At 45.2% G+C, this 25637-nt stretch overlaps 2 protein-coding genes across 2 annotated transcripts in view; one reads left to right on the forward strand and one right to left on the reverse strand.

Annotated features, from left to right (window-relative positions):
• On the forward strand, positions 1 to 9379 carry cracd (capping protein inhibiting regulator of actin dynamics). Its single transcript, XM_080012758.1, has 8 exons — positions 1 to 400; positions 2169 to 2295; positions 2811 to 2966; positions 3943 to 4203; positions 4415 to 6674; positions 7854 to 8038; positions 8683 to 8842; positions 9101 to 9379. The coding sequence occupies exons 1-8, from the start codon at positions 243 to 245 to the stop codon at positions 9259 to 9261; spliced, it is 3468 nt and encodes a 1155-aa protein (XP_079868884.1). The 5' UTR covers positions 1 to 242; the 3' UTR covers positions 9262 to 9379.
• The window catches only part of aasdh (aminoadipate-semialdehyde dehydrogenase), a gene marked incomplete at its 5' end in the record, with an annotated part of 27697 nt that continues 4243 nt past the window's right edge, over positions 2184 to 25637 (reverse strand). The window contains 10 exons of the mRNA XM_080024200.1: positions 2184 to 2289; positions 13680 to 14104; positions 14549 to 14680; positions 14776 to 14898; positions 15386 to 15549; positions 16708 to 17467; positions 17858 to 17976; positions 18441 to 18810; positions 20640 to 20919; positions 23421 to 23659. Of these exons, the coding sequence (XP_079880326.1) occupies positions 13700 to 14104; positions 14549 to 14680; positions 14776 to 14898; positions 15386 to 15549; positions 16708 to 17467; positions 17858 to 17976; positions 18441 to 18810; positions 20640 to 20919; positions 23421 to 23659 (2592 nt within the window). The 3' untranslated portion in view covers positions 2184 to 2289; positions 13680 to 13699. The remainder of the gene's footprint in view (positions 2290 to 13679; positions 14105 to 14548; positions 14681 to 14775; positions 14899 to 15385; positions 15550 to 16707; positions 17468 to 17857; positions 17977 to 18440; positions 18811 to 20639; positions 20920 to 23420; positions 23660 to 25637) is intronic.

The following is a 25637-nucleotide window of genomic DNA, read 5'->3' on the forward strand; positions in this document are numbered from 1 at the left end:
TTGAATAACAAGGAGCCACACTTTCTGCTGTTGTCAGTTATCTAGGGAATTTGATCGGCAAGCTTTTTATTGAATGTGAAGACTGAGTATCATTCAGTTTATTTTATTTTTGAGCCACAAGGTTTTCCCTCCATTCCATCTGCCCGCCTTAGAATGCCTTTATCGCATTGAACGCGCAATCCCACTGAGCGGTGCAATATAAAGATTGAGGGTCTGATAAGGCGTATCTTCGGTTATCACGCATGTGCTGTGTGCCGACAGAGAGGAGGCGTCAGGGCAGATTCCAGCCCTTGCGCCGTCTGTTCGGGAGGAGGAAGAAGCGGGAAGCGCAAATCGGCTTCTCTACCGGGAAGGGAAGCAATGGAGTTGTCTCTGACGACGAGACCGACCAACATCTGAGGTAACGAACAAATATGTATCAAGTTAACTTCATCTTCTCAGTGTTTAGGACTTTAGTGGAAAGCTTTTTCCTCCGGTGCACTTTGGGATTGCGCTGCTACAGAAAGCCGAACCACAACTTTTTGATACAGGTACTCCTCACTTAACGACAGAGTTCCGTTCCGAGGACCAGTGTCATTTCACGGTAAGGTTACATGGCGATTGCGAACGCTAGTATAGTGAATACTGACAGACAGCGGGAACGAGACTGAGAACGGTGATGCGTGATGAGATGCTTGACGATGAGACGCCGCGGTATCGTACCGCGCCAAGCTTCACAATACAATACAGACTGGTCTGAGAGCTGGTCGTAAGTCCGAACGGTTGTTAAACAGGTAGGTTGTTAAGTGAAGAGTACCTGTATTTCAGTTTGCATATGTTCAATATTTTCTGAGGTTTTGTTCATTTGGAGCAAACCAGCCGTTATGGGGGATGGTAGCTCAGGCGGTAGAGCTGGTGGTCTAGTGATCTAAAGGTTGCTGGTTCGATCCCAGGCTCCTCCTGCTAGCATTCTGTAGTGTACTTGAGCAAGACACTTAACCCCTAATTGCTCCTGATGGCTGCGTCCGTCGGTGTTTGAACAGTTGTAAGTCGCTTTGGATAAAAGCGTCTGCTAAATGTAAATGACTAAATGTTCTGAAAGACTCGTTTTTCAAATCAGCTCTTTTAAAAGGTTTCCATCGTTGATTATTCTAATTTTATGATTGTTCAGCACAACCTTCTGAACGCTTTACTACTGAGAAACTTACCACTCTGCTGCAGCTTCCCACTGGGCTTCAATGCAGTCCAATGGGGCAAACAATTAAGTCTTACAAAAAGAAAACGTAATGTAATTTTATTCTAAACTCTTTGCAATGCAGAGCGTAACGTTGGTCCAGCAGGTTGCCAGTAGGTAAGCGACGCAACTTCCTGTTTCTAGTCTCTTGTGTCAGAGCGGATGTAGCCAAAAGGGTCAATAAGACCCTGAAAACCTGATCAAATGCATGGTTTGCAACCATATTTCTCCTCGGTATGTAAAGACTGCCTGTCTCTATCGTGATCCTCGCGTTTTGTAAAGGAAATTTAACATTTAATTTTATCCTAGTGAAAATCTGCAGCAAGTTTCTCAATAATAAAGCCTTCAGCAGGCTGTGCTTTGAACAGTTATAAATGATCAATCCTTTAAAACAGGTTACCATTGAGAGTGGGTAGGGTAGAATCTTTTCATTTGGCCATGTACATTTTCATTTACAAGGAGTTTCTCTCAGTAAAGATTAGTCCATTGCTGTACAGATTATTGTCATAAAAAAAGCTTAAGTCTTGAAAAAGAAAAAGGAGAAACATATAAAAGTATACAAAACATGGTTCTATGCAGATAAATTAAATTAGCCATGGTGGGTTGCCAATATGGTTGCTCTTATGGCTCTGGGTATAAATGAATAACATGAATCTAGATTTGAGGGATCCTACCGTAAAGTCATAATGGTGAAGCTGGTCCTGCGTGAATCATAACAAAACTCAACTCACTTGCACTTTCATTCATTCACAATCTTTCCTTCACTACAATCTCCACTGACGAAAGGGCGAAAGGACGAGGCTCTACTAAAATAAATGTATAACTCCATAAAACGATAAAAGGCCTGTAATTGTTATCACCGCTGTGTCAACAGAGGGCTGCCAGTTTTTTTGTTACACCGCGACGCCCGCACAGCGCTCTATGTTTTAGGCTGAAATCCACCGTTCGTCCGCAGGGAGCTGAACCCTGTGGTGCCTCGAGCTCTGTCCCACGACAGCATCTTCACCCCCGAGGAGCTGGAGGCCGGTCCCGACCAAACCATGTCACAGGAAAACGTGTCCGACAAAGTCCGGAATCTGCAGGTTAGAAAAATGACATTATATGGTATTGTTATCTGTATACTACAGCTGCAAATAATAAAAACAAAGATCAATAATGTAGCATTATTACATTACATCATTTATCAGATGCTTTTGTCCAAAGCTTTCTTGCTTTTTGTCACAGTAGCAAACCAACTGTCTGTTAAAGGAATAAGCGGCACTAGTAGAGTTAGAGACTTTAGTTTTTTATTTATTTAATTAAAGTATGTTAGGGTTAGGGTAATACACATACACACACACACACACACACACACACACACACACACACTATAGTATATCATAATATACAGATATATTTTGGTATTTAACTATTGAGTATTGTTATATACATTGTATTATATTCTATACTATATTATATACAGTAATGTACATAGAGATCACTACACAAAACTACCAATATCAAGGCAAATAAAATCAATAATAGGGCCAAATGATATTTAAAAAAAAGTACATGATTTTTAATTTTTTTTTTTAATTTCTCTGTCTGGATTTGACAGAGGCAGATAGCGCAAAGTATCAAGTTTGGCCAGAGGCCTCCATCTCTGAGGAAGAGCGAGGGAGATGAGGGCAGCTCGGATGAGGAAGAGCTTCCTCTGAGCCCTCTGAAGGTGTTGGCCCAGGTGGAGGCCGAACCAGCGGAGCCAGAGCCAAAGGTACCGGAGCTACCAGGCCACATTGGAAGTAGTAAATGGACCTCAGTAGGCCTATAGAGCGATTCACTACACAGTGCCCTGAAACACACCCAAGATGTTCTGATGCATAGTAGGGTTGCCGCAGTTATCAGTGTTACACGGTGTTCGGGCGTACACTGATTACATTACTTGCCCACCACCCTAAGTCGTTTTCTTTTTTCCTTTTTCCTTTTTTATAGAAATAAAATCCAATCCACTAAAAAAACTATTTGTAAAATACCAAGTGTGTTGTCAATACTTAGTTGGACGCCACAAAAAAGAAAGTGAAAGTGTCTGCTTGCGTGCCCAGCAGAGTCACAGCACAGTCTGCTTCTCACAGGAGGAGTGGAGAGAAGGCGATAGGAGACCTTAGATCAGGTCTAGATTGGGACCTGTCTCCTTCCATCCGTAACTGGTGCGCATGCCGCCCCCCCCCCCCGATTGTAAAATGTTGTCTTGAGTTTATTAACCAGTGGGAAAGATTCCTCACCGTGGCATCCCTAATGCATAGATTACCTTCAAGGTCACTTTTCATGTTGGGTTGTCTGGATTGGAGGATCTCAATGCCTCAGATTCACATGTGTGCCGTATTGTCTGAATGAAGCTCAGACCTTGATCTTCTCCACTACTACGTCTCAATTGGCATTTGAACACCCTTTCAGCTCCTGGTTGAATTAAGTGGCTACTGTTGAAAAACACAACCTTCATTTGTGTATTTCTAAATATGTTTTCTGGAGCAGTATTTGTTGTATTGTATTTTCATTCTTGACTACAGGTTGAAAAGGAATAAAGTTAAAGTTGTGAATGTTGTTTGCGTGAACAGCAGATCCTGGGAAGCCAGCAGGTCCACGGAGCCCAGCAGGCCCATGCAGTCCATGGAGCCCAGCAAGCCCATGCAGTCCATGGAGCCCAGCAGGCCCATGCAGTCCACGGAGCCCAGCAAGCGCATGCAGTCCACGGAGCCCAGCAGGCCCATGCAGTCCATGGAGCCCAGCAGGCCCATGCAGTCCATGGAGCCCAGCAGGCGGCGACACACAGCACTCCGGTCAAGTCCCCCAGGTCCAAACGAGTCCTCCCCCCCAATGGCACCATTGAGTCCATCAACCTGGATGCGGTCCCACAGTCAGTTCCACGTCTAGACAATACGTTTGCCAAGCATAAGCTGTCCGTCAAGCCCAAGAATCAGAGGGTTTCCCGCAAACACCGGCGGTGCACACAGGTGAGAGCGCAGGGTTAGACTACGAGTAGCATGAGTGGGTGGAGACCAGGGGCAACAGGCTTGCGGATTGTGGATCCAGTATGGCATAAAGCTACATGGCCAACTGCTTGATTAGGGCAATCTTTTGCCACCAATAAGTCTTCATATGTAACTTTTACACAAATTATTTGGCACTAAAATCAAGCAAATTGTTTTCTTTTGCCACGGCCAGGACCTGCATGGGGTGTCTCTCCCTGACGTCCTGCATGAGGACATGGAGGCGGCGGGCGTCTCCGCTGACGACCAGCGACATATGGCTGCTCAGGAGGAGAGGTGGGAGATGAGGAGGAAGAGAGAGCTGGAGGAGCAGAGTATCCGACTGGAGGAAATGGAGAAGACGAGGAGGGCGGAGGAGAAGAGACTACGCGAACTGGAGGAGGAGAAGTGTCGTAAACTACGTGAGGAGGAAGAAAGAAGAATCCAAGAGGAGGAGGCAGAGAAGAGGAGGAGGGAGGAAGAGGAGAGAAGGATCAGGGAGGAAGAAGAACTGAGGCATAGAGAGGAAGAGGAACGGATACGGAGGGAGGAGATAATCGCGCGAGAAGAGCAGGAGCGCCGGCAGCTTGAGGAGGAAACCAGAAGACACCTGGAAGAGCAATGTAAAAGAGAGGAAGAAGAGAGAAGGAAGAAAGAGGAGGAGAGGAGGCAGCTTGAGGAAGAGCGACGATGTTTAAAGGAGAAGAGGTTGAAAGAGGAGGAAGAGGAAAGGAGGAAGAGGCTTGAAGAAGAGAAACAAAGGCTGAAGGAGACACAGAGGAAAGAAGAGGAGGAGCAGAGGAAGAGACTTTCCTCAGAGGAAGCAGTGGGGAGTGCCGATGTCCAGGAGAGGAAGAGGAGGGCAGAGGAGCTTCGCTGGAGGGAGATGGAGGAGAGACAGAGGCCCTTCTCTTTCAAAGTGTCCTCTGGAGAAAAGCAGATTCTCTTCCAGAAAGTCAACCTGACGCCTGTTACGCCGGCTTCCAGCCAGCAGGGCGGCACTGTAGCTGACCAGCGGGAGGGGGTGAAGGCCTCCTCCCCTGAAGGAGCAGACTCCCCCAACCTGCCGTCGTCCCAGTACGTCCCCCACACTGCCATCCTGGTGACAGGGGCGCAGCTCTGCGGGACGGCCGTCAATCTGGACCAGATCAAAGACACGGCCTGCAAGTCTCTGCTGGGTTTTGGTGAGGACAGGAAAGCGCAGGGGACTCCCCCGCCCAAGAGCAAGACTTCACCCGACCGCAAGTCAGACAAAACCAAGTCTCTCAATGAGTCCATGCTCTCCACGGACCAGGCTGGGGCGGCCGTCCTAGCAGAATGGGCCAGCATCAGGTCAAAGATATTCAAGGGAGCAGAGGAGGGAAAGTACGAGGATTACCCCGACCCAAGCAGAAGCCAGACTGGGGTCGGCAGCCAAGACGCGAACCAGCCCCCGTTCTCACACACCAACCTCAGGAAGACCATGTCCGCCAGCACCAAGTTCTCTATCACCCCGGCTAAGAAGAAATTTGGGGACTCGAACAGGAACTCTGATCTGTTGAGTCCTGAGGACAAGGATGCAGAGAAGGAAGCTGCTGTGTTGGACACTTCCTGTAGCTCTCGGACAGTCTCGCCAGCTCCAGCCTCTAAATCTCCCAACAGGACAAACAAAACTGCCCGTATCGTGGACAGAGGGTCGGAAGAGTGTATGTTTGCCAAAGACCTCCCCTCGTTTCTGGTTCCCGGCCATGAAAGTAGAGCTGAGGGGGTGGAGATGAAAGGCGGGGGTCCAGGCCAGGCAGAGGGTGCTGAGAGCAGTGAGGAGATGGGCCAGGATGGTGAGGACCAACCCTCTCCTTTCGGCATTAAGCTGAGAAGGACAAACTTCTCCCTCCGTTTCCACAGCGAACAGTCCACGGAGAAAAGGAAGAAACGGTACAGCGCTGGGGACAGCTTCGATGGCGTTCCCTCCCCTCTCACTCCCTTAGAACCAGACTCTGACGCATCCTCCGTGTTCAGCCCGACGTCCCCCCTCAAAGAGAGCGGCAGGTTCTCTCACCCGTCCGCCTCCCCGTCCCCGTCCCCTGTTGCCCTACGAGCCAAGCCAGGCAAGTCCCCCAGCCCTGCCGTGCACACCGAGAGCGAGAAGGTGCTTTCCAAAACGTTGCTATACCAAAGACCCGCGGCGTCTCTCAAACAGGCAGGATCTGTCGCCACTCCTCCACCCTCCCCGCTTCCCAAAGTGGGCCGTAAGGTCTCCGGCGAGTACTCGGCCCAGAGAGCAGGGGGAGGCGGGGATTCATCCAGCGTGGAACAAGCAGACACGAAGGAGGAAACTTCAGCCGTGGCCCAGCTGCAGAGAAGCAGCCAGGCCCAGACACCCGAGGAGGAGCCCAAGGAGAAGAAGTCCTTCTTCCCCTCCATCAACATACCCTGGAGAGATAAGGTCGACCGGAAGACAGAGCTCATCAGGAAAGGTCAGTGGCCTGCAGGTCACCCCTCCTCACCAGCAGGGGGCGACTAACTACAACCTTTGTAATATCAGGCTGGTGTAAATAGACAAGAGAAAAGTTAAATCCCAATTTCACTTCATCACCCTCAATTTATTTCCTAATAGGACACTACTCGCCTGGAACACAACTCGCTTGACCTTTAAACATCAGAGATGTGGACTCACGTCATTGTGACTTGGACTTGTGTTGCTGTTTTGATGACTTGCACCTTGACTTAACAGAAAATAGATCAGTTCAATTATTATATTGAATACAAAATATTAAAATGTTCAATGTTGTCAATGTTCACATTACAAGTATCATTGTGACATCACACGGTGTGAGTGCACACTGGGAATGGCATTGTCCTGACTCGTTGGGGCGATTCCAGGATTTTTTAAAATGAGGTGGCACCACCAAGAACCAGTCAGTGGGGGCCTGACTGGTTCTGACTGTTTTTATTTGAGCTGGTCCGCAGAGTTGGTCCGCAGTGGCTGGGAACCACGGAAATTAAGAAATAAATAAGCTTTTATAAAGTTATCTGTTTGATTACATGTATTTCCCTGAATATCAATAATTATGATACAAATGAAATTCATTGTCATACTTTTTGAACAGATAAATAGGTTAGTCAATAATATCATTATAAGACTGGCACCTTGTCTTTTCTCCGGACCGGATACTGCAGGTAAGATGCAGAATGCAGTATCTTGAGGATAAAAAAGTGACTTGACTTATTTAAGGAAAACTGACTTGGGACTCGCTTGAGAGTTGGACAAATGACTTGAGACTTATTTGTGACTTAGATAAGAGGGACTAGGTCACGTTAAATGTTGCTGCTTAGATAAATTTCTTGAAAATGTAAAACGGTGACTGCGGAATTTGCGAATTATTTAGAAAATGTATACTGTATACCTAACTCAAGTATTTGCGTGTGATGGGTCAGTGCTGTGTTAGCCACCATAATAACACATGTAAAAATAACTACACAGCTCTCACTCTCAGTAAGGTTGGACACGTCTGCTTCTTAAAACTGACTAAACCCGTTTCAACCACAATCTTGGTACATTTTAACTCATTCTGCATGGCTTTAATGTACTCAGGGAGTTTTTATCTACTCATCTTGGTTTTTTTTTTCTAAAGTACCTTGGTATCTTCCTGCAGATAAACCGTCTCTGCAGAGCAGGCACTCCCTGGACAGCTCTCGTGTCCAGGATAAAGAGGCAGGACCCCTGTGGATCACGCTGGCCCTGCAGAAGCAGAAGGGCTTCAGGGAGCAGCAGCAGAGCCGGGAGGAGCGACGCAGCCAGAGGGAGGCCAGGCTGGTGGAGAGGCAGAGCAAGGAGAGCGTGAGTCTGTCTCTCTCTACCTCTACTCACCACTCCTTCTCGCTCTCTCTCCCCCCCCACCTGTCCTCTCCACTCCACTGCTACCATCTCCCTCACTCACCTATCCCTCTCTACTCCCATCTCCCCCTCGACACAACCCTCTTAAGCCACTCTCCCCAAGCCCCCTCTAAACCCCCAGCTCTACTCACCTGTCCTAACCTTCCCTCTACATTGCCCTCCCATCTCCCTATTAAACTCTTAACCTCTCTCTCTCTCCCTCCTCTTCCCACCCCCCCCCCCCCAAACTCCTTATCCTCTCCCTACTTTCTACCTCCCTTAACCTGCTCCCCCCCTAATATTCTACTTAACTTTCGAAACCCGCTTTCTCTTTCCTGCCCCATCTCTACCGCTACTAACCTTCTCTCTCTCTCTCTCTCTAGTGCTACCTCTCCTCTCTACCGCTCTAGCTCTACTGAACTCTCTTAACCTTCTCTCTCCTCCCCATCGCTAATAATATCTCTGTCCGTTTCTACTGAACTCTCTTAACCCTCTTTTTATTCACCTCCACTATTGAAACCCTAACTATCTCTTTCCGCACTCTCTTCCTCTCCTGACCTCCGACCTCAAAAAGACCATTAACTGAACCATCCTCTCACCATCGGCAGGTGGCACTGGTCAGCCATACAGACGGCCGGGGGAGCGGCGGCCCCGGGCCCTGCAAGCTGCCTACACCGGAGGAACCCAGGAGGCCCGACAGTTTGCTGGGACGCTTCGAGCGCAGGGAACATCTGAAGAAGGCCAACACGCTGCCCAGTTCCGTTACAGGTGAGGAGCAACACATTCACCGCGATCGCACGGGACTTCACGAGTGGTCCGACGGTTTTGTGGGAAGAACAATACTAGAAATGTAGTTTTACAAATATTACACTTACCTTTATACTTACCTGAAATACTTTGAAGAATAAGAATAATAAGAAGAAATAATAAGAACCTTTGTCCAAATATCACTCTTAACTCTGATACCTGTGGACACACCAGGTGCGTTTCATTCATTTCTATTCTCGTTTTTTTCTTGTGCCGCAGTCGAGATCACAGACTCCACTCCGTCGCCCCCTGCTGTGAAGGAGGTTTCCAAGCGCTTCCCCGCCACCGACACACCCCAGGTCTCCACGGAGCCGGCCTGGCTGGCGCTGGCCAAGCGCAAGGCCAAGGCCTGGAGTGACTGCCCTCAGATCATTAAATAACAGCAGAATGCCCACAGACTGGTACCAGAACCAAAAACCCTCCACCGGACTTCCGCTGACCCCACCCAACAGGAAACCGCACACTGGCTGGTATTGTAATCCTGTTAACCTGCACATTCAAATAAAAATAGAAAGATAAACACAATCACACATCTATACATGAGCGAATATTGCAAGCATGCACTTATCTATATACAGTACAAACACATTAAAATTGAACCTGCAGCAGCCAATCCAAATGACTTCCTTTTGTAGCCACTGGGGGGTGCTGGTTGTACATAGACGTAAACTGCATTGTGTCATAAAGGAGCTGAGTTATGACCTGGCCAGTGTTTTCGATCCACGGAGCGGGTTCCAGATTAGTGTATTAAGGGCTAACGGAATCAAATCCACCACAAAATATTACGAGCATCCTCTGTTACACTCAGCGTCGGTATTCATTCCGAGCACGGGATTTTAAACAGCAGATGCGACTTCTCTTCCCTGAGCCGTGTGATGTACAGAAGCCTTTTTTTGTTTTTGTTTTTTTTACCTCTTATTTGAAACCTGTACTTAGCATAACGATTCTCACTGTGTCCGTGAAGACTGTGACAGCGAGCGTAAGGTCTGCTGTGACCATGTCCACAGAACTGGTGCAACCCAAAACGATAGGATCTGATTTACATGGCACGGAGACATCGCCACCACGGCCGCGAGGGTTAACTGGCTGTGACCTGCACACTATTCATTCTCACTAGGGCTGGGTTGAAAAACAAAAGACTGATACTCTGATACTATTAAATACCACCATAGTCACAAATTAATTGCAATATTTACTTTATAAGACCAATTAATTTTGCAATACACGTTGGATGGTAAACTAAAAAGTTAGCAGCAATTCCTATTATGTGTAAAATGTCAGTATTGATATTGGACTGAATCGTGCGATCCTGCCTAACACCCAGCCCTAACACTCACAGTTCTGTGATGGAGGCAATTCATGTTTTATGGAGAGAGACAGAACGTGCTTGCTGTAAAATACAGTTCTTGTACCTGTCCTGCTGTAACACAACTGTGTTTGGGCTCATGGCCCCACATCCTTGTAAATGTGACTTGAAGTGGTCAGCCTGACGTAACAGAACATTTCTACCGTCACCACCTCCCCACTCCTCAGCCTAAGAAACATTTTAACTAGAGAGGTTCCCCAAAGCTGAGTCACTGTCGTTTCGTTCTTACCCTTTGGTCGTGCACAGTAGTGTCGTGTACACAGTGTTAAATGTAACAAAGATGTTTGGTAATAATTGCACTTTTTTGTCCCACTTGAGAAAAAAAAAAAGTTCTTATGAGATGCAAATGTTATGAATAATGTAAATTAAATGCTGATGTGTGAAACACCGGCCCCTCGGCTCCTCATTTACCAGGTCTGAATTTCTGATAGGTAATGAATGACGTACAGCCCGACGGTCAGGGGCGATCGGGGCACATTTTGCCCACCTGTCTCCCTCCGACGGTACCCACGATGTGCGTGCCAGCGATTTGCATGCCAGAACAGTGTGTTTTTATTTTATTTCACATCTCCAATCGAAAAGAAACAAGTGCGTACGAAACAAACCCCCCCCCCCCCCCCCCCCCCGCCTATAGCTATAGCTAACTTGCCGCGCTGCCCCCGTTTTCTCCCGGTCACGGTGCGTGTCATGTGTTGCCGGCAGACCTTGGAACACCTGTAGAGTGCGGATGGATCTCCTTCCAGAATAATGCATCTGTTTGTTTTGCCTTTTTTATTTTTTATGTAGTAAACATAAAGCTGTCCCTGAGCACCCGGAGCGGCACTCCGGTGTATGTGGACGTATGCAGACAACATTTTAATAAAAAAATAATACATTTCTGCTGAAGCACTGCATATTTTTTGAATGTTCATTTTCAGATTCTCCCAATTACAACGCTTGAAGTAAAATCAATGAGTCAATATTATACTGTGATTGAATGTTTTTCTTTTTACAATTAAATAGATATGTTATTCATATCAATTCATGCCTAAATTCATGTTATTGCATCATATGTCAGCAGTTTATATGTTAAATGTATCCATTGTTGTGTTGGTCATACTATAGAACGATTTATTATTTGTGTTAAGTGAATAATACAGAATAAGGAACTTCAAAAATATATATATCACAATATTGGTTTAAAAATCAAAAAAAAAATAATAATAATTTTAGAAAACGCAATTCGATTTAATCGCTCAGCCCTAATATGAATGTGTATGAATAAAATGTAATGTATGACAACAAAATAAATATTTTCAATGATAACCTAACTCAAAATCAGTATGAACATCAGTTCAGTCTGTCCAGTGTCCTTTATGACATAGTACGCACACGTTTATTTAAAGGACAATAGACAACTTTTTAAACTTCCCCCCTAACGTTTCCAAGTGGTATTATTGTTTGCGCCGCTGTCACAAAGACAACCAGATCGCTTTATGTTTTCCTCTGTGCCAAGTTCTGTGTAACAAATGCGTAGCTGTCAGCCATCCTATTTTTCCTCTGGATTTTCCGGCATTTTTCCTTTCTTTCCTCTTTGTTTATTATTTTCCCGGAATTTTAACCTTCAAAAAAAATAAAAATTATAAAATAAAAATGTGTCATACATATAAAAGGGTTGGCTGCGCCGCTGATCTCCGTCATCCCACTCCATTGTGCGATACGCTGTGTGTCCCTGTTCCCCGTTTTCCCAAACAAAACCAACAATAACAGTGTGCTTTTAGTGGGCTTTTTTTGTGTGCCGTAAATCGAGCCTTCAATTTCCTGGGGGTTCGTAGCAAGAGGCGGTCCGTACGCATAGTGATATTGAGGCTTATAGGGAACCAATCCAAACGCTGATGTTGTCATTATTCTATAGCCATTACACTCTGCAATCAACCATAACTTCATATTTGATAAGAGAAAAAAAAGTTGTCTATGCCGCACAAATGCCATACAAATCTGACAAACCTAAAATGAAAAGAGAATTTTATTTTGAGAAACATTTTTCAAATCCCTCATCTTAGGGTTAGAGTTAGGGTCATGGGTTAGGTTTAGGGTCATGTTGTGTTTTTGTCTATCTTTTTAAAAACAATTTCATGACAGATCCTGTAGGGGGGACGGATCAGGCAGTGACTGGGCCTGTTGCCTGAAGGCATTGCATTGTGGGTAATGTAGAAGCCTGGTTGGCACGTGGCTAGAGGAGGCTGCTAGACGGATCGCTGATGAGAGCTGATACATTTGTTGTGTGTTATTACTTTATTCTAAGAGTCAGAACTCGGCTGTCCAAAGAGTACTGCCTCGTAGCGTCTCTGTGGAAGGAAATCACTCAATGTTGACAGTTCTGAATAACTGGGTTCCATTCAAATGGACTAAACACTGCATGTCCCTCAGAGATATTTCATCAACCTATACTCTTTTGGGACTAAATGGACACAATTCAGTATATAAACGTGTATGTATATATATATATATATATTTTGCACTGCTGCCTCACAGCAAGAAGGTCCTGGGTTCGATTCCCGCCTGGGGCGCTGTTGGCACCGTGCTCCGGCGGGTTATCTCCCAAATAGGAGCCTTTCTGTGTGGAGTTTGCATGTTCTCCCCCTGCTCACATGGGGTTTCCTCCACCTCACGTCAGTAAGGACCCCCACCAAAAACATGCACCCATCATCGTCTGACCAGCGATAGACACTTGTTACCAGGTCGCAGGGTGTGTCGACGAATGCTGCCCACTGCTCCTGGCTTGTCCTTCCTCCGGGGGGGCAGATGTCAAATGGAGAGGCCTCATTTCACCACCACCACCATCCACAGCGTGTGTGTGTGTGTGTGTGTGTGTGTGTGTGTGTGTGTGTGTGTGTGTGTGTGTATGTATACATGTGTTGTAGTGTGGTGTGTTGCGTGACAATTAAAGATTCTTCTTCTATATTCTGAATTGTGTCCATTTTATTTTACCACCACCAGGATAGAACGTTTATCCGCACCTTATCTGTGAAATTTCAACCGATAGGAACCCAAATACAGGGCCGATCGGGCCCTACACATTTCCCCAAACGATTCCCAAATTTAAAATTCAAACAGTAAAATAGGTGAGGTTTGTTTTTTGGAGGGAGAATAGGTTGCTTCTGTACATTGTTGTGGACCACTATACCTCTCAAACTAGTCAGTATTTTGTGTCAATGTATTATTTTTTCATGTGATAAGCGGGATAATGTCTAGCCAGACATCATTATCATAAAATAACCTCCTTCAGAGTGATATCAGACTCCTCTGTTTCACGTTGAAGTCTTGATCACCCTGCCCGTGTTATTTAGTGATAATGACCGGCTGGCTGCACATTATCCCGTACATAAATTTTCAACTGCGAAATTGCATGGTATTTATTTCCTTATTAACAAAATTAAGAAGAAAAAGCACCTCTTCTGCGTGGAGTTCCTCTAGCGCTCCTCTGCATCCCGTCTGGCGGCCAGCTGCATGCAGTACACCATATCGTTGCGACATCCCACCACCAGGGAGTGCTCCCAGGCCACAGGGGAGGAGAACACCTCGCCGGGCAGCGTAATGGAGGCCAGCTGTTTCCCATCCCGCACGTCCAGGATCCAGACGGTGCCGTCGGTGGAAGCCAGGCCCACCAGGACCCCCCTGCGTCCCGCAGCGGAGCCCTCCAACAAACAGGGGCTGGCGTAGACGCGGCCGGGCGTCTGGAAGCGCCACACCACCGAGCCATTGGCAAGCTCCAGACAGTATAGGTGGCCATCGTGCGAGCCGCACAGCACCCTCTGCTGGTCGGGCATGACGCACGGGGACGAGAACACAGGCCCTCCGGTCCCAAACTGCCAAAGCTGGAGAGGAAACGATGCCGACGACACAAGTGTAAATCAGACTGTTGTAAAAAAATAAAAATAACGGTCACGAATACTCGGATATGTTGGGTTAATTTCAGTTAATTGAGAATTGCTCAGAGGAATTAAAGACAATTCATTTGAGAAATATAGATGAATAATCATTGAAAATCATTCTGAGCCGTGACCTTTCTAGTGAATTTAAATATTTTTGTAATGCACATCAGATGGTAAACTGCAAATTTGGCAGCAATTCTCATTCTGTATAAAATATCACTATAGAATCACATGCCTCATCAATATCAGATTGAATCGATACTGAAATATATTGTGAGATCTAGCACTAGTTAAATGTAATTTATGTCTTATGCACTTTGAATAGCCCTTGATGTATTAAACATGCTATAAAAATAAACCTTAGAAATAAAACCCTCCCTGACTCACCAGTTTTCCCATGTCACTAAAGGCACAGATGTTTCCGTCCACTGATCCGATCACAACGCGACCAGAAGAACCGATCGGAGACGAGAAAAACGGCGTCTCCCTGTCGTATGTCCACAAGACGGCGCCATCGTCCTGGAACATCATTGTTTCATGCAGCAATATTCATTACTAAACGCACACATTGGCTTCGTGATGGTTTTTGATTTTTAAAGTGCGTCTCCACTCACGGGGTCCAGACAGAGAAGGGTCCCACTCAGCGACGCCACATAGAGCCGCCTCTGGTTCTGTTCCAGGAACGGCGAGGAGAACACCGCACCGCCGCAGTGACGCCGCCACACACAAACATGGAGCTGGGAAAAAATGTAATATGTCAACCAAAACATTTACAAAAAGGGTCACTTTAATAAATAAACAATACACCTCCATAAATAAATATGCTACTGTCATCATCATCACCACATGCTAGAGGCTTTATTTCATATTCTATAATCTAGAATATGAAATTATAGAATAGAATATGTAATATTTATATTCTATTTCATTGTTAATCTACACTGTATATTTATTGAACTGTCTATTACTATGTATTTGTATATTTGGTTAACTTTGTGTATTTACTATTATTTCACATTTCTTAATAAGCTGCTATAACGTACAAATTTTCACAGGTCACAGGGATTAATAAATTGCTATCTTATCTTGTAAAAATACGCAGCTGTCATTATCGTATGTCACTGTCATATATGATATTAAATATATTTTTAAATCTGATCATTTTTAACAGGTAGGTCGTTAAGTGGAATACCTGTTAAGGAATACCTGTATTGTTTTCCTCACCTGTGGGTTCAGGGCGTACAGGTGTCCGTCGTGTGATCCCACTAGCACCATCCCGGTGGCTGGGTCCACTGTGGGGCTGCTCTTCACGGCGTCTCCCGTCTCAAATAGCCAGCGAGTCTCCCCGGACGCCACACATAGGAAGTACACACCACCGTCATAGCAACCTGGAAGACAAATAACACTTTAATTTTGACGGACTAATACCATCAGTTAAACAGTTAAAAAATATATTATTAAAAATAAAAAGTGGTAAAAAAAACAAAACATGGTAGCATGGTAAAAGAAAGATAAGGCCATACAATCTATTTGTTAAATACAACTCATGGGGGCAATACGCGCAACCACACACAGTGTTGCAAACTCTTTTCCAATGAGAGAAGCTAGCACTAGCTCCAAAAGTCGCAAAATGTCGCCAGATGACATGATGTACTCATTTGCATATCAATGACGCCATCAAACACTACAACCGACATACGCCACCGACCGACTACCTACGTACGGCACAAGAGAAGAGGGAGAGACCCAGTGCTGTTGGCAGACCGAGCCCGAGCCGTGGCCTGCGATTAGTCTGAGCAGCATGATGCATTGGAATGAATTACAATATAATATATTGGAATATTTTTCCTGCCTTTTCCCTGATGATCTGAATAAGTCGCTAAATTTGTCACTAGTCCCTTCTTAGAAATAAAGTTGCTAAAGAGGGTCTGAAAAGTCGAGAAGGTCGCCAAGTTGGTAACACTGACCACACATGCCTTTTATTTCAGGCACGTAAGAGGACAGCTTAAGCAGTACCCAGGTGAGGTCCTTTCCCAAACAGGAAGTGGTAAGCTAAGCCGTTTACAACTGAAACAGAGTAACAAAATGAAAATGCTATATTTATGATAAACTGTTTAAAATGAATTAACGGCATGTGACTGGAATATACATTATACAAAGTAATGTAATCATTTTTCCCCAACTCAACTGTGTTTACCCTCTAGTAAAAATGTGATTACTCTATACGTTGACCGAATACTGACGCCCAATACCGAGTACTGACATCAGCGTATTGCCGTTATGACAATATACATTTTTTACATTCGTCCATTCTAAATAGTACATTTTAATCTTTTCTGAAAACGATCGATAATGATCGAATAGAATTTAATTGTATCATGAGATCCTGCCCAACACCCAGCGCTAGTTTCTGTTTCCTATCAACTTTATTTATTTTATCTTTGTATTCTTCTTGTATATGGGACTTTTTATTCTTCCTTTATTTTTCTCTTAGCGTTAAACAGTGCTACCGTCATTTTTAAACAAGCTTTAGAAATGACACCGACCTACGACCACGAGTCCTCCACAGCGAGTCACGGCGGCCGACGACTCGATGCGATCCCCCAGGACTCGCTCCCACTGGACCGCCCCTGTGGCCAGATCCAGCGCCTGCAGCCTGTGGGAGTGGGAGCCAATGAACACCGTGGCCAGGGCCCCGCCCTGCGAGTTCTGGTCGACTCCTCCTCCTCTCACTAGAAGCACCGGAGAGGCGTCCACACATCTGCCGGTGTCCGAGGACCAGAGGAGACTCAGCTCCATGTCACCGGTGTGACCTGTAGGGGGCGCCACATCACCGACGCCCTCCATACTGGTCCCTGCGGTCACGGAATTGTTTGTGGTTTTGGTCGATTCTGGAGTTCTGTGTTGTTCCACTGTGTCCTGCTTTGAGTTCCTGATGTTCATCACTATGACCTGTCCCGCCCTCCGGATGACCTTCACACGACCTTCGCCAGAGGTCGGACCTCCCGCTCCTCCAGGTTCTCTGTGTTCCCTCTTGTTGGGTACGTCCACCGGAGGCTCGGCGGGTCGCTTTTTGGCCTGGCGCCCGTCCTCCAGCGGCAGGATCATCCCTGTTACTGTGGCAACGTGACGCAACACGTCTGAAAATGAGCCGTCGAGCAGAACTCCCAGAAGCCCTGGCGAGCTCAGTCCCACCACTGTGGTGAGGTCATCGCAGAGACGCAGCGCCTTCAGAGAGTCTCCGCCGCTGAACAAGAAGCTGGATCCGTCCGCCACGGTCGCGTCCTCTGGGAGACCCAACACGTCCTGTTCACGACACACAGGATGTAACCATGCACTATGAACACGGCAGAAAACACTCATCCAAAATAATGTTGACTTAATTCAAGTTGTTTATTTTATTCTGGCAATGTTGTTGTAGTTTCTATGACTGCCTTTAGGTGCCAATGTTTGTCCAATGTTACTTTTTCCTTATTTAAAAAAAAAACAACAGGAAAAATACGGACTGTTAATTATAGGCTATACAATAATGTGTAGCGGATTCTTTTTCTAATTTGAAATTTCAAATCTTTTCATCTAATTCTGCATGATTCTAGTATTTTTTTTTTTTTTTAAGTATTTCTTTATTGCTCAAACAAACAACAAATTGGGACACCATTTTAATCAGTGCAGTTAAAAAGTTAATAAATCCCACACCTGCCACAAAGCAGTGAGCCTCTGTTTGAGTTGCGTCAGATTCTGGAGCGAAGATCGAGTCTCAGAACGTTCCCTCTGCTTTTGGTAGATGTTCATGAGCGCTGCCATGTCGACCTTTCCTGCAGCAAAACAACAACTCAGCAAATAAAATATGAAAAGAAAAATGATGCAGGGTTCATACTAGTTCTGACTCCTGACCTGCATACAATAAAAGCTCTGTTTAAATGCCAGTGCGTTGCAGGCAAAAGAGTCTCTAAGTTATGAAGTATTTTGCTCATTTGCCTTTTATATTAATTGAATCTATAATTCAATGTAAAATTACGCTTTCAACAAATATTTGTTGGTTGGAAATCACATGGTCTGGCGCATTTGTAAAAAAAAAAAAAAAAAAACAGGTTTACGTGGATGCAGATCTAGCATCGTCCAGGTGCTGGACACTTGCGGGTGGATAAATGGCAAATGCCAGTGGGTTTGGGTGATGTCAGAGCTGATCTGCGCATCACTAGTTCATACAGCTAAAATGAAATGACATTCACACATTTTAAGACTTTATAAAAAAAACCTATAGAGTCGTTGTGCTCACCATGGGGAGTGAGTGGCAGCGCTGGAAGAATCAGCAGCGAGTCTGGAACACTGGAGCTGGGGAGGAGCAGGCGGAACTGCTGCAGGATGGCCCTTTGAAGGCCTGCGTCCCCTTGAAGGTCCTCCTGGAGGTCTCCATCCCCCTGAAGTTCCCCGCGTAGGCCTCCGTCACCCTGAGGGACCCTGGAGGAGGTGAAGTCTCCCTGGGGGCTGATGGAGGTGGGGAGCCCTGGTTCCACATGCTGCTGGACAGATAAGAGGTTTTCTGGCCTCCGGTCAGCAGGGGGCGATACCACAGCGAAGGCGACGAGCCGGAAGCCTTTGTACAACCCAACAGCGCAGGACGCCACCTGAGGAAGAGTAATTGCCATCTGCAGAGGACGAAGGACACAGAAAATGGATTGTATGTGGACAGAAGTGAATACAATTCATCTAAATAATGAGTGTGGAAAGGTTTCGATACTCATCAGCATTTCTCGAATTGGAGCAGAACACTCCACTCCACATCCTGTTATTTAACGATAGCAGGACTGGACTAGAGAGGGACAGTTTATATGATCTCATAACTTTACATGTTGCGATTTATCATAATAAGCTCAAGAATTGACATGAAAATCTACAACTGACAGTTTGCAACGAATTTGACACTTTGGTCCTCGCTTCAGCCAATATTATCAATATTTTATAAAAAAAATGTTTTTCTTAAATAATTATGTTTATATAGATATATCAAAAAATACATTTTGATATACACCATCATTTAAACCACTGACATTTGAAGTGAATAACATTGCTGATCTCGTTCCAAGGCACCTGTCAAGTGGTGGGATACATTACGAATGAACAGTCAGTTCTTCAAGTTGATTTGTTGGAAGCAGGAAAAATGGACAAGCCTAAAGATCTGAGAGACTTTGACAAGGGCCACATTGTGGCTAGATGACTGGGTCAGAGCATCTCTAAAACAGCAGGTCTTATGGGGCTTCCCAGTATGCAGTGGTTGGGACCGACCAAAAGTGATCCAAGGACAACAACTGATGAACTAGCGACAGGGTCATGGGCGCCCAAGGCTCATTGATGCGTGTGAGGAGCGAAGTCTAACATGTCTGGTCGATCCCACAGAAGAGCTACTGCAGCATACAATTCTGAAAAAGTTAGTGCTGCTATGATAAAAAGGTGTCAGAACACACAGTGCATCACAGCTTGCTGTGTTTGGGGCTGTGTGATCGCAGACCAGTCAGAGTGCCCATGCTGATGTCCACCGTTGAAAGTGCCGACAATGGGCACATGAGCGTCAGAACTGGACCATGGAGGAATGGAAGAATGGATGGATCCCATTTTCCTCAACATCACGTGGATGGCCGGGTGTGTGTGCGCGCGTTGTTTACCTGGGGAAGACATGGCACCAGGATACACTATGGGAAGAAGGCAAGCCAGCGGAGGCAGTGTGATGCTCTGGGCAATGTTCTGCTGGGAAACTTTGGGTCCTGGCATTCATGTGGATGCTACTTTGACACGTACCAACTACTGCACCTAAACATTGTTGCAGACCAAGTTCACCCCTTCATGGCAATGGTGCTGATGGCAGTTGCCTCTTTCAGCAGGATAATGCGTCCTGCCACACTGCAAAACTTGTTCAGGAATGATTTGAGGAACATGACAAAGAATTGAGGTATTCACTTAGCCTCCAAATTCCCCAGATCTTAATCCAATCAAGCATCTGTGAGATGTGTTGGAACAACAAGCCCGATCCATGAGGATCCCACTTCGCAACTTAAAGGACATAAAGGATCTGCTGCCAACGTCTTGGTGCCAGATACCAGAGGACACCTTCAGAGGTCTTGTGGAGTCCATGACTCGACAGGTCAGAGCTGTTTTGGACGAAGGGGGGCTACACAATATTAGTGGTGGCTTTAATGTTGTGGCTGATGGTGTTTGGAACAACATATTGGGTACAGCATCAAGTTCACACAATTTGTGAAAAACCTGGAATTTCAACATATTAGATCTGAACACGTGAAAAATATGTTTTTGTTGTACAAGCGATAATTGTATGTAAACTAAAGATATAATACCAAACTGTGATGAGAACAAATAAAATAAAAAACACAAAACTTATCACACATTTTTGGGTGCAGCACGTTCACAATTGGCTGCATTTAGGGTTCAAATGATGACAACTAGATAAAACAAGGCACCTCACCTGCTGCACGGTGTCCAGGTTAACCCTCTGCCCGAGGCGTTTGATCAGCCGGTCTCTCCGTCCCAGGAAGTGGATCTGCCTATCCCGGACCCGGACCCAGTCCCCCGTGGGCCGCATGGTCCCGGATATGAGGGTCCGTTCGCCGTCAATCAGACACACCCGGTGCTCTCCACCCAGGAAGACCTGGCCCTCCCCCTCCGTCACCACCTCGTTCTTTTCGTCTCTGACTTCCACGCTGGTCCCCATCAGAGCGTCTCCCAGCGGAACGAGAGAGTCCACTCTGAGGGGCCAGGGACGGACAACATGCTCAGATTATGTCTTTATATTTCCATTGACATTAATAAGCAAAAGTTATGTATATAGGAGGAAGAAATACAACAATAACAAATAGTAATAATTTAAATCTATATTCAAATTTATACCCTGTATATCCATTAAAATAATTGATCCTGTCATTAGTATCACATTTTTGTATGGTTTTGACTATTTGTATAGACACCGATCGGCCACAACATTAAAACCACTGGCGTGAAGTGAATAACATTGATCATCATGTTCCAGTGGCACCTGGCAGCAAGTGAACAGCCAGTTTTTGAAGTTGATGTGTTAGAAACAGGAAAAATGGTCAAGCGTAAGGATCTGAGCAACTTTGACAAGGGCCAAATTGTGATGGATAGATGACTGGGTCAGAGCATCTCCAAAACAGCAGGTCTTGTGGGGTGTTCCCGGTATGCAGTGGTTAGTACCTAACGAAAGTGGTCAAAGGAAGGACAACCGGTGAAGAGGTGTTAGGGTCATGGCACCAGGTTGCACCATGGGAAGAAGGCAAGCTGGCGGAGGCAGTGTAATGCTCTGGCAATGTTCTGCTGGGAAATGTTGGGTCCTGGAATTCATGGGGATGTTACTTTGACACGTACCACCTACTGCACAAAACATTGTTGCAGACCAAGTACACTGTGACACCCCTTAATGGCAACAGCATTCCCTGACAGCAGTGGCATCTTTCAGCAGAATAATGTGTCCTGCCACAATTCCAAAATGATTCAGGAATGGTTTGAGGAACATGAGCAAGAGTTCAAAGTGTTCACTTGGCCTCAATATTCCCCAGATCTTAATCCGGTCAAGCATCTGTGGGATGTGTTGGGACAACAAGCCCGATCCATGGGGGCCCCACCTCACAACTTACAGGACTTAAAGGATGTGCTGCTAACGTCTTGGTGCCAGATAGCACAGGACACCTTCAGAGGTCTTGTGGAGTCCATGACTTGACGGGTCAGAGCTGTTCTGGTGGCACGAGGGGGAGCTAAACAATATATGTTGTTATTAGTGGCGGTTTAAATGTTGTGACTGATCAGTGTATTTGACAATTACTTTTTCTTAGTTCATGCCAATGGTCAATCCATTTTGAATCCAGTTCTACAAAAAAAATGACTTTGTATGGTGTTCCTCGTTCCTTTGTATGGTTGCCCACTACCGCAGCAGCAGCTACAACAGTCTAATAAGGTTCACAACTTGTCAAGTCCGTCTTAAAACAACAGTCAGGTGTATGAGCAGTGAAAGATGTTTTCCTCGCTGTCATCATTCCTCCTCTCCAGGCTATTTGTTTAAAATGACGCTGCCCAAAAACTTCATTGTACAGTTTTGTACAGTCATTTAATAAATATTTCAATAATTTCAACACTTTCAAAACGTATTTGTGTAAAAACCATTTGGATGGGGAGGAGTAGTGGCATTTTACACAACTCAATGCTTCCATTCAGATGATGGGTATAGTCGAAAAATAAAAGGATCGAATGAAGTACTTTTTTAGTATCATTATCACTTTAAGGGTACTGGTATTGGTACTGGTATCATCATTTTTTTAAACAATACCCAGCCCTAAGTGTAATGCACCAAACTTGACAAGAACAAATTCCTAGCATACGTAAATGTTCCTGTTGGAATAAACAGATTCTGACAATAAGTGTTTACAAATCACATTTCAGAAACTCATCTGGATAACTGCTGCTACTCATCCACTTGAACTTATCTGGAGATTTTTATTCAGTTGTCATTGTTATCTTGAAATTGCACTGTTATTTATAATGAACTAATGCAATCATTTTTTAAATAAATAAAAAGACACCCAGGAAAGTTTAGTTATGAGAGTCATAGATTGCAAAGAATTCATACAATATTAGGTCAATTTGTAATTTTTGTTCATTCTTTCGTTACTTCTATTATCACATTATCATTATTTATTATCACAAAATGAGCCTATAATAGTGTGATAATATGCATCCTGCTTATGAAAAAGAGACTTTTACTGACATTGGAAAATAGAACATTTGAGTAAATGGTTCATATTCCTCAAACAAATTAATGGAAACGGACCAAATTCACATTTGAAATTGTTGGCACATTTCTAAGATTGGTTCAAAATCCCCTCCACATTTTGATGGAAACATACGATTGTGACATCTAGTCATTTTGCAAAATGAACATGGCCAGCTCAAATAATCACAATTGGCAGCTGTAGTTATGGGGTCACGGCTCTGTGTGTTTTAGGAACAGAACGCATCTGGAAACTTGGAAAGTCTGAACTACGTGTCTGTGGAGAACAATATCCAAGAAAGCCAACTGGAGAATTCAAAACAAAGCTCTGGATATTCTGAATGTGTGAGGGCCCCAGTATGGGTTGTCGGTCTGTCCTACTAAACTGATTACAAAGAACGGCAGCCATTGTCTGTCGGATAGGGTCCAAACTACCAATCTTGAAATCCCATAGAGACGGAGACTCACTGGTCGGCCAGCAGGAGGTGCTGTGGCACCCGGTGGCAGCAGGCCCAGCAGGACACCTCGGTGATGCCGTAGATGTTGTAGATCTGGGTTCTGTTCCCGTTCTGTCTCCAGCTCCTCAGCAGCGACAGGGAGGGGAAGGCCTCACCGCCCAGAACCAGGACACGGACCCGAGAGCGGCGGGACAGAACCTGGTCCTGCAGCACGGAGGGGCCCAAACCCCCCAGGAGAGAGGGGGTCATCTGGGGAGAGAGGACACCACCATGAGGTCAGACTAATCTGGTATAGACATTCCCAACAAAACTGGCGATGCAAACTTAAAGTAGTTTTCATTCTCTTTCATATGGGAGTAATTAACTCACCCTTCTAGTATTACGGATTTTCTTATATATTTATATAAACACACTCACTGAGAACTTTATTAGGAACACCTCTACACCTACTTATTCAAGCAATTATCTAATCCAATCATCTAGCAGCAGTGCAATGCATAAAATCATGCAAATAGGGGTCAGTAGATTCAGTTAATGTTCACATCAATCATCAGAATGGGGAAAAGGGGCTGGTTTGAGTATTTCTGTCACTGTTTCTGGGTTTTTAACATACAACAGTCTCAGAGTTTCCTCAGAATGGTGCAAAAAAAAAAAAAAAAAAAAAAAACATCCAGTGAGCAGCGGCTCTGAGGATGGAAACGCCTTGTTGATGAGAGAGGTCAACAGAGAATGGCCAGGCTGGTTCGAGCTGACAGAAAGGCTACGGTAACTCAGATAACCACTCTGTACAATTGTAGTGGGCAGAAAAACATCTCAGAATGCACAACACGTCCAAACTTGAGGTCGATGGGGTACAACAGCAGAAGACCATGTCGGGTTCCACTTCTGTCAGACCCCACCTACCTGGTGTTAACAGTTCAGGCTGGTGGGGGTGGTGTGGGGAATTCTTTTCTTGGCACACTTTGGGCCCATTAATACCAATCAATCATCGCTTGAATGCCGCAGCCTATTTAAGTATTTTAACTGACCATATGCATCCCTTCAGGGCCACAATTTACCCGTTGCCCTTACCCTTGTCCTAAACTGGTTTCATGAACATGACAATGAGTTCAATGTTCTTCCTTCCCAGTCACTGGATCTGAATCCAATAGAACACCTTTGGGATGTGATAGAACGGGAGATTCGTAGCACGACTGTGCAGCTGAAGAATCTGCAGGAATTGCATGATGCAATCATGTCAACATGGACCAGAAACTCAAAAGGAATGTTCCAACATCTTGTGGAATCCATGCCAAGAAGAATTGAGGCTGTTTTGAGAGCAAAGGGGGGTCATACGCAGTAGTATAGTGTTCCTAATATACTGCATATACAGGTACATCTCATAAAATTAGAATACCATGAAAAAGTTTAATTTTTTTTGTCACTCATTTCAGAAAGTGAAACCCATATATTATATAGAATCATTACATGTAGAGTGAAATATTTCAAGCCTTTATTTCTTGAAATTTTGTAGATTGTGGCTATAGATAATGAAAACCCAGAATTCAGTGTCTCACAAAATTTGAACGTTGTGAAAAAGTACAATATTGGAAAGTCATGGTGTCACACCCTAATCAGCTAATGAACTCCAAACACCTGCAAAAGTTTCCTGAGCCTTGAAATGATCTCTCAGTCTGGGTCAGTAGGCTTCACAATCATGGGGGAAGACTGCTATATATTCATATTCATAGAAAGTTGAGTGGAAGGAAAAAGTGTGGTAGGAAAAGTTGCACCAGCAAAAGGGATAACCGCCGCCTTGAGAGGATTGAAAAAGAAGAAGAAGAAACAGTCTTTATTTATCACGCAACACACCACACTACAACACATGCTTGCACACACACACACGCACATGCTTTTGATGGTGGCCGGTGAAATGGGTTCTCTGCTTTTGACCCATCCTGGCTTGTCCTTCCTCCGGGGGCACAGCCAGGAGCAGTGGGCAGCATACGTAGACGCGCCCGGGGACCAGGTGATAAATGTCCATCGCTGGTCAGACGATGATGGGTGCATGTTTTTGGTGGGGGTCCTTACTGACGTGAGGTGGAGGAAACCCCATGTGAGCATGGGGAGAACATGCAAAATCCATTCAAGAAGTTGAGGGAGCTTCACAAGAAGAGGACTGAGGCTGGAGTCAGCGCATCAGGAGCCACTACGCACAGACGAATCCTAGGCATGGGCTAAAAATGTC

Source organism: Zeus faber (assembly GCF_960531495.2).
Source record: "Zeus faber genome assembly, chromosome: 1".
Taxonomy (NCBI): Eukaryota; Metazoa; Chordata; class Actinopteri; order Zeiformes; family Zeidae; genus Zeus; species Zeus faber.